The sequence below is a fragment of the Lycorma delicatula genome, chromosome 13 (assembly GCF_047948215.1).
Source record: "Lycorma delicatula isolate Av1 chromosome 13, ASM4794821v1, whole genome shotgun sequence".
In the NCBI taxonomy this organism is placed as follows: domain Eukaryota; kingdom Metazoa; phylum Arthropoda; class Insecta; order Hemiptera; family Fulgoridae; genus Lycorma; species Lycorma delicatula.
This window is the reverse complement of record NC_134467.1, coordinates 433,039-442,104: the sequence shown is the minus strand read 5'-3', so window position 1 is coordinate 442,104 and position 9,066 is coordinate 433,039. Positions and strand designations below refer to the sequence as shown.

Sequence of the window (9,066 nt, the reverse complement as noted above, 5' to 3'; positions counted from 1 at the left end):
AAGCTAAACGGTTGGAAATTTCCAGTAGGTAATTCTTAACTCTGAAGGAATTAATAGGACTATGAAAAGTTGAACTGGCTGCAATAGAAAGAAGAAAGAAGGATATTTGAATGGGAATAACATTCCTGTTGTTCAAAGGATAGACAGAAAGTCAAATGAACAGGTAAGGCGGTAATAAAATTTAAGAGAGATGCATGGTCAGCAATTGAGAAATTGTTTACAATTAAGGTGGAGAAGAGAACCAACTGTAAAACTATTGACAGACTTGTAGAAATTTCAAAAAGAATCAGGTGACTCATATGAGATACAAAATTCAACTTTTGATGTACTATCCGCCTTATAACTTTGTGTAGTGTTTATAATGTACAATAACTGTGTTTAAAATTTAGATAAAGGTAAAAGATCCATCATAGGGAACAAGACAATCAATTTAATAAGCAGCAGAGAAAATGAGGATATTAATTTAGTTTTTAGTTACTGGTAAAAAATTATTTGTATGATGATTTAAATATTTCTACAATATACTGTTAAATAAAAAAAACAGTTAAAAAGATCTGGATTGCTTATTTATTTATTGATAACAGCAATAAGTGACAACTAACTGACACCCAATTCTGTTACCATACAATTTTTACAAGATGATAGAAAGATAAGTAAATTATAAAAGAATAATTTTGTAGCATATGAAAAATAGTAACTCTATCCAGGATTCAAAAACAAAATATATAAAAAATTATTTTCTTAATAAATTAACGAAATACACATGCCTTTTTACTTTAAGTTTAGGTAACATTTACTTGTAGTATGCATGTTATTGTGTGACTGCCTTAATGACTCAGTAGAATCTATGATTGCAATACTGAGTCATTACTTGCAATACTTGTACCTAAGTTTAGTTCTTGGTAAGGATCTAGATCTTCACACCAAAATAGAACAAACTTTTAAGGTTGCCCTATCAATAAATGCTACAAGAAGCTGGTTTTTTTTTCTAATTTATGAAAGCAACTGCAAAATTTTAATGGCATTCTTAGTAGTATTAATATCAGTAATTACTAATACAAATAAAGGGGGCAATTGCCTCTTTATTTCAATTATAACGAAACTGATTATATCAAAAGTGAAAAGCTGTAACTATACTCATTAAAAATACTCGGCCCAAAAAATTTGATTTAACACTTTTTTATTCAATCAATTAATTACGTATAATAAGGAAGCTAATAAAATGTTCAAATATCGCGCTTATTTCTATTACATTACATACACTAAATAACAACCACTAGACCGAAAATAAAAGATAAAAAGATAAAAGATAAAATAAAATAAAAAATAAAAGATGTACGCAGTCTATAAACATAATCCAATAAATAAAAATATATTATCTAATGATTAAAAAAATTCATGGAATTCCCATAAATTTAAAACTATAAAATATATATGTTTATAGAGATACATTTTTAAAGATATTATTAAAGATGATGAGCATTTTAAAATATACATTTCTAAGTTAGTTTACAATATTTTTTCGTTATGTGTTTGTTAATCTTGTTTGTTTTTATATAGGTAAACCATTTTATAATTCCTGTAGTGAACTGAATTCATCCGTTAACTGTGTTGGTATTGTTTCTGAAGAAAAAAATACGTTAAATTATTAAGTTAAATTAAAATATTTGTGATATAATTAGTATTTATATTACTTTCAATTTCAAGGAATTTCTTACATTTGTGTTTTATTGAATTAATAATTAGCAGAAATGTAAACTACAAGTGTAAAAAACAGTACCTACATGATGTACAGGATTGGTGTAGATAAAAAGCTTTCTTTTATATTAAAAACAATATTCGATGTGGTTTTCAGCTATAGATTGGTATGTTTAATGAAGTAAAATTTATTTTTTTTACGTAAAAAATATATCATAATTTTTTTTTTTCAATTATTTAGACTTAACCTTAAAGTAAACGCTTACGAAGTCTTATATGTACTAGAAAACCAATTATTTTTATTATGTGATTGTTTAAGTTCTAGTTCAAAATATATATTTGAAAAGGTTTGTTGTTATTCTTTCTATTTTATAAATTGAGTTTTCTTAATTACAATTAGATTTTCATATTATCTTGTTAGTGATAACCTAACCATATTTTATGGAAATAATTTTAATAAATGGTCATTTTTATTTTACTGCTGTATTTAATTCTCTTGAAAATAACTCAGTATGATGTGTAATTGTTACATTTTTTTGTTATTTTAAATCATTATAACTTAAAAGCAAAAGAATTAAAATTTTACTGTAGTCAAATAAATACATTTAAAAAATTGAAATTGACAAATAAAATTAATAAGAAATAAATAATTAATAGCCTACTTCATTAAACGATGGTTTTTAAATCATTTTAGCCGAAAGAAATACATATTCTGTTTCTCTGTAGGTCTTTCTCCAGACAAGATCATTTCTTTTTTAAATAAATAAATTTTCTTTTTTAAATTCAAGTAACACCTTTCAATAGGTTTGTATCATTATACAATAATCTTTGGTCTCTTTTAAGACAACTTCTATGAATTTTTAAACAATGTTTTATAGATTATTGTGAACTGTTGGGCGTAACGTTAAAATAAATTTTTACCTTCTTTAACATGCAGATTTTATTAATATTAAAATCACAGTTGCTTCATTACTGTAATAAAGCAACATATTGCTAATCACAAACATAATTTTCCATGCAACATCATAAATGATATTTCCTTTAAAATACTACTGTTTTATGAAAACATTTTAATTAATTGCAGAACGTTTTGATTTGTACCAAATAAGTTAAATGAATGTGTATATTGGCAGAATAAACATATACTGACTTTTAAGCATGTAATACTTACGGAATAAGTCAGTTTGTCCAAAGTTTCTGTAGATAGAAGATAGAAACATTTTCATATAACAAGAGACAAACAAAAATGATCATATACCAAATGAACATGAATGTAATCAGTTTAATTATTTTACAGAATTTGTATTCTTTTAAAATGTTTAAAGATTAAACCCAAAATATATTTTGATGAATGTGCTTTCCAGTTTGAAGTATTTTATTAAGAATTCCTATTTGAAGGAACTGAGGGATGATAAAATTTTTTTTTGAACAGTCAACAGTCGGGAGTTATCTTCTTGATAAACATTTCATTATACTGAGCTAAAAATAAGATATATTGGAAATTTAATTTATCACATGTAAAAATTTTAGTTTACACTAATTTCTACAGTAAATTCTTTAAAAACGTTTTTTTGGTGGAAATTCTGCAACCCATTTTGTATTATGTTGTTAATAATAATACCTTCATAGCAAAAAGAAATTGTGAGTTTCCTATTACTATACTGCATTTTTTAACTCTTAATTAGTTTGCTCCTCTTCCGCACCCATTAGCACTTTTTCTAAGAAAAAAAGTAATTTTTTTTCATAGAAAAAGATACTTATAAGAAAAAAAAATCACTTTTTAGGTGATAGATAACTATCTAAAGAGAATATCCTTTTAAGTTTCAAGAACGGTTGTGAGGGTACATATAAATGTAATATATTAAGGTTTACATAATACCTTTCTTTTTTCTATTACTGCAGTAAGCATTGTTTTCAGAAATTTTAGAACTTTCGCTCAGGCATGTCAGTAACCATTAATGAATTATGCGTGTCATAAAGGCACAACTGTTATATAGTATTGTTTACATAAGGAAACTTAATGACCTTATCATGTTCTGGTGTCCATAACGGCTCTAATTAGTTTTCATGCTTAGTGTAGATTTTCTCTTCTCAGTCATGAAATCCCAGTCATGTATTTCTTGTCTGTAAGTTGACATTTCGGAAAATTATAATGAGCAAACATTTGTAGATCGGTTTATCCATTCTGATTAGCTTCTTTGAAATATATGCTAAAGGCATAGTAAGTGATGGGCAGTTCCACAGAATGCATCACATAACATTTTACTCTGCTCTCTACTCTCTCTCTCTCATTTTACTCTAGAAGGTAAATATATACCCTCTAGGTGGTGCCAGTGTCCAAATATGTACGATACAAATAAATAAACAAACTGACTTTCTTCTGTATATATGAGGCTGTCCAGAAAGTAACTTATGTTTTAAAATAAAAAACCAGCTAAATATAAAAAATAAATTTTATTTGAAAGGGACACTCTTAAGCTATTTTCCCATATAGTCGCCATTTAAATTGAGCCACTTATCATAACGATGCACAAGCTTTTCAATCCCTTCTCTGTAGAAATCTGCCGCCTTAGATTTTTGGCATCCATCTTGCACAATACTTGTGATAACCAACCTTCCCTGAAACAATTTCATGCAGTAAACTTCATAAAATTTGGGGGAAATGAGCGAGAGTTCCGTAATCGTAATGCAATGATTTTCATGAATTTTATCGTTGATTTTCATTGTCAGTTCATTAGTCACAAGGCTAGGCCGATTACTGTGGTCCTCATCATGAACATTGGTACGGCCATTTTTAAACTGAATGCACCACAGCCTCGCTCTACCTTCACTCATTCCATCTCCGTACACCTTACAAAGTTGCCGATGAATTTCAATTGTTTTGAGGTTTTTTTACCGGTAAAAACCTAATCACTGAACGCACCTCACAACTTGGGGGATTTTCTGTTGAAGCGTACAGTTCAATAATTCACAATGAACAAAATAGAAAAATCACAGTCTACATGCTACAACAGCTTGATATGTACTAAGTGTAGAAACGTTTTGATGCCAAGATGGCAGTTCCATCCCCACCCATCTCCACGCTAGGCACAAACATAAAAGATGGTCCTTCCTGGACTGCCCTCGTTTATAAAAGGCAATGTTGAATGTGTGTCCGCTATAGAATAACAAAATTACTGGACCGATTTGTGCAGTGGGAGAAAGGGAAAAAAGAGAAAAAGGGAAATTGTGGGAATCATGGAAAGAGGAATTAGGGGAAAGGGAGATATGGAGATGGAAAGGGGAAAAGGGATGAAATGAAAGTTTAAATTTTGTGAATTCCATAATGTTCAGTTTAGTTAAAATTTTTTATCAAACTTTCAGTTGTGTTTAGCAATAGCGAAATATTTCCTGGTCTGTAAGTATATATATAAAAATTAATGTTTGTTTGTTCCATATGCATTCCTATACCATTCATCCAGTTACAGTGAAACTTTTGTGAGTTGTGCAAAGGTGTTGCCCATGAAGGTTTCTGAATTAGTTTGGACCTGCTGGGGTCAAAATATTTTGGAAAATTGTTTTCATGGACTGATTTGGTTCATATTCAGAATATTATTAGTTATGGAAAAGAAATATTATTGCGAAAAATGGAAAAAGGGAAAGGTTAAATTTGTGAAGTTCTGTAATGTTCATTTTTGTAACGTTTTATCAAATTTTCGTTTATGTTCATTTAATCTTTATTTATACCCAAATCTAGCAACGGTGAGACATTGCTGGGTCAGCTAGTAACTAATAAATATATTTATTTATTTTCTTAACAGAAAAGAAATTATTCTTTCTACTTGGATAGACTTGGAACACTAAAGAGTATTCCAGTCGCTTAATAGGTTTATTGAGGAGAAAGAAAATGTATTACTTACTCATAATGCAAACTCTCATTTTGTTTTATCTATAATAGAATTATTATATTTGAATTAACTAATAGAACTCTAATTTTCTTGTGTACTGTAATATATTAACTTTTTTGTATTTTCTTTTTTTTTTAGCAATTACACTTGTCTTTGAGCAACAGTAGAAAGCTTTACCAATAATGAATAACACTGATGAATCATATGAAGAAAGGGTAAGTTTTGGCATGATTTTTCTCATAAATTTAATTCACAGTGCAAGTTGCTCCACTTAAAAAGTTTTATTGCAGTTAGGACTTAAGTTGAGCTTCTAGGCTTATATTTTTGTTAATGATAAAATATACACTTTTCTTTTTAGAGTTTTGTTGTGAGGTTTATGCTGCATGATGATTTATATTTTAATCATTGTTACATGTATAAACATAGTCTGTTAGTTCAAGGAAAGTCTGGTTTTGAATTTACAAGTAGCTAAATGTCAAGTTTAAAATAGATTTTAGTACATAATAAGTAATATTTAAAAAAAGAAGTAAAATTAACAGCTGAGGAGAGCCTTTATTTGTATTATTCCACGATTTCTTACAGACATGCATGATTGCATTTTGGCTGTAGGATGAGCTCATTATTTGATAATGTGTTTTTTTTTTGTTTTATTAATTTTTTTAAGCTGCGTAATAAATATGCAGACTCCTTTTCAATATTTTAATTTCTTTGGAACAGATATGAAGGAAACTAATATACATGAGTTAACATAGAGACAGGGTGAAATAAACATTATGGTCTTATTGAAAATGTTACAGTACATTTCAAAATGATTGATAGTTAAACTGAAACAATAAGTTGAAGAAACTTTAGATTCTGTCAGTGATGTATTACTTTGATCTTCCATTTTAGGTAGATTTCTTCAGAAAGCTATCTATTGAAATGGGTACCACGATTCGACTTCTGGAAAATTTTGATATATCTTCGCATTTCACATCCCCCAGACCCCAAAACCACTGTCAGTTCAAAAGTTAATATATACATCTACATATTTCACTTTTTTGTGGACACGATAATTGCCATAATTTTGCACCAATCGCTTTCAGATTGATACATAAAATATAATGACCCAAAATCTTGATTGAGTTTGTTAATGGGCAAAATCAGACCATGGCGGTGTAAATGAGGGGGCTCAAAAGACAAAATATCACTATAACTTTCTTATTAAGTAAAATATCAAATTCGTTTAAAGTGCCTTCTATTCTTTAGATAAGTGCCTAAAACTTATCTGAATAAAGTTTTTTAATATCACCAATCGTTGGCCCAGGGAGTGGAAAAATGGGGTTTCAAAGACAAAAAAACACCTCTCTTAATAGTATTGAATCAATTTAAAGTGATCGTTAGTCCTCTAAACATTACCTAAAACTTTTGTGTGAAACAATTTTTGATATGACCAACCCTTACATCAAGGGATGCCAAAATGTTGCTGGAATTCTAAGAAGATAGGGCTTATCATATGCTAAACATTTGAAAATTTTTTCACATGCAACCATTGTCATTTTGAGTAAATTTAAACTTTTTCTTAAATTTAAGGTGGAATTTTTTTTCATCCCCTACTTAGCACCAGTGAAATCTACCTCCACCTTCTGGTGTGCTGAAAGGGATTCTTTGATTTTAGCACATCTTTCAGATATCATTTTATGCGTGTAGGAATATCTTAAGAATGTATATTTACAACAGGTTTAATTATTAACTAATAAATATTTGCATTTATTAATGGTTAGTGGATTGACTAAGTTAAGTACAGAAATTGCCAGTGAACTAAAGTTTTGATAAAAATGACAAAACAAAAATTGTATGGTACAGCAGTTGGTGTGGTAGCATTTGTATAGCATGGTTATGCGGGAGGTCCATATGAAGGAAGCAGCTGTAAGAAAAGAGCTTTCTCATGAATATTTGGCCAGTAAATTATCACATATTTTACAATGAATTCAAATCAAGTGTTAATATTAAGCATAGATTTTGGTACAAGCTTATTAGTTAGCTTCCTTGTTATTTCATAATTCTATGGGGAATAGCATTTTTAAAAAAAAAAACAAAGAATAACATGAACTATGCTTGCAGTGGTGTATATATAAACAAAGCCTTTAATATGTATGCCTAAAGATAAGACTATCATCTCAATATATAACTGATAAATTTACTATTCTATTGCATAAATGATAATTTATTGCAAAACACAGCAGTTTTAATGAAATTGTTTGCTGCAAGTTACCTGACTATAACTTTTCACTACTCAACAAAAGCTGTCAAAAAGTTAGAAATTAGGTTTTATTTTAAGCTGTTGAACATCATTTAAAACCAAAAGGTCCATCGTTAAAAGTAAAGCAAATTAAAATTAAAAGAAAAATGTATAAAATAAATTGACTGATATAGGAGCAAGATCACCTATTATTAATTTATCTTCTGTTTGTCCAGTTTGTGAATGATATTTCAGAGGATTTAAATAGAGAGATTACATTGCAATAGAGGGCAATGTCAAAATTAACTTCTCAGATTATGCCAATCATATTATTCTGTTAGCCTCAGATAAATCCTCCCCCAAAATATTACAAATACGTTGATGAGTATTGTAAATAAATTTTAAAAGTAAATCTTCAGAAGTGTAAAATCGTTTTCTAAAAAGAAAACAATTTTACAATTTTTTCATTCTTTGCAGATTTCCAAAGGGAAATCTGCAAAGAATGAAAAATGGTTGTATAGAGGTGAAACATTGAAGTTGTTAACTATTGTAGTAATATTTTCATCAACAATGTCTTTAAGTGACTGCTTCTGAAAGAAAACCTCTTATTCTGAGTCCCCAATGAATAAGTTATTAATGTATTCGAAATCCTGATATTCACTTTACTGTGAAACTGCTAATGCTACTTCAAGAGCAATATTGTGCCATGTGACCTAGATGTGGGGGTAAAAAGAGTAAATATATTATTATTCAGCAATAATAAGAATATATTTTTCAAATCAAAGACCATATAAAACCATAAAATTTACCATTTAATTTAACTCACAAGAATTTCAGTAAAGCTTCATTTTACCCTTGGAGCTAAAGCTCCAAGGATAAAATGAAGCCCTTGGTTCTTCCTTGATCTCTATCAGGTTTTTTCTATCAGGATTTATCAGGTTTTTTCTATCAGGATTTCTATCAGATTTTTTTGCAAGCTACAACTTTAAAACAAAACATTTCTGGACAGATTTATATGAACTTTTTTTTGAAATTCATTCCGTTTCTTCATGAGACACTGAATGCACAAGACACAAAAAACTTGTTTTTCGCCATTGAATTTTGTGTGTTATGTTGGATATCTTAAAAACTGTTGGAGTTATAGTTCAGGACCTATTTTGTCATAGTTGCTGGCCCAAATTACATAAGAAACCACAAACTTTACTCCTTAATTATTATTCAAAAATTATAGTAGGGCTTTTTATTAGAAGAGCTGAAAGC

The 9,066-nt window shown here is 28.7% G+C and overlaps 1 protein-coding gene across 1 annotated transcript in view; it reads left to right on the top strand.

The window, feature by feature from the left end:
- Window positions 1-1,595: 1,595 nt before the first annotated feature.
- LOC142333993 (uncharacterized) overlaps window positions 1,596-9,066 on the top strand; it is a 142,121-nt gene continuing 134,650 nt past the window's right edge. Inside the window, exons 1-2 of the mRNA XM_075381659.1 lie at window positions 1,596-1,865; window positions 5,724-5,800. Coding sequence (XP_075237774.1) covers window positions 5,768-5,800 — 33 coding nt within the window. The 5' untranslated portion in view covers window positions 1,596-1,865; window positions 5,724-5,767. The remainder of the gene's footprint in view (window positions 1,866-5,723; window positions 5,801-9,066) is intronic.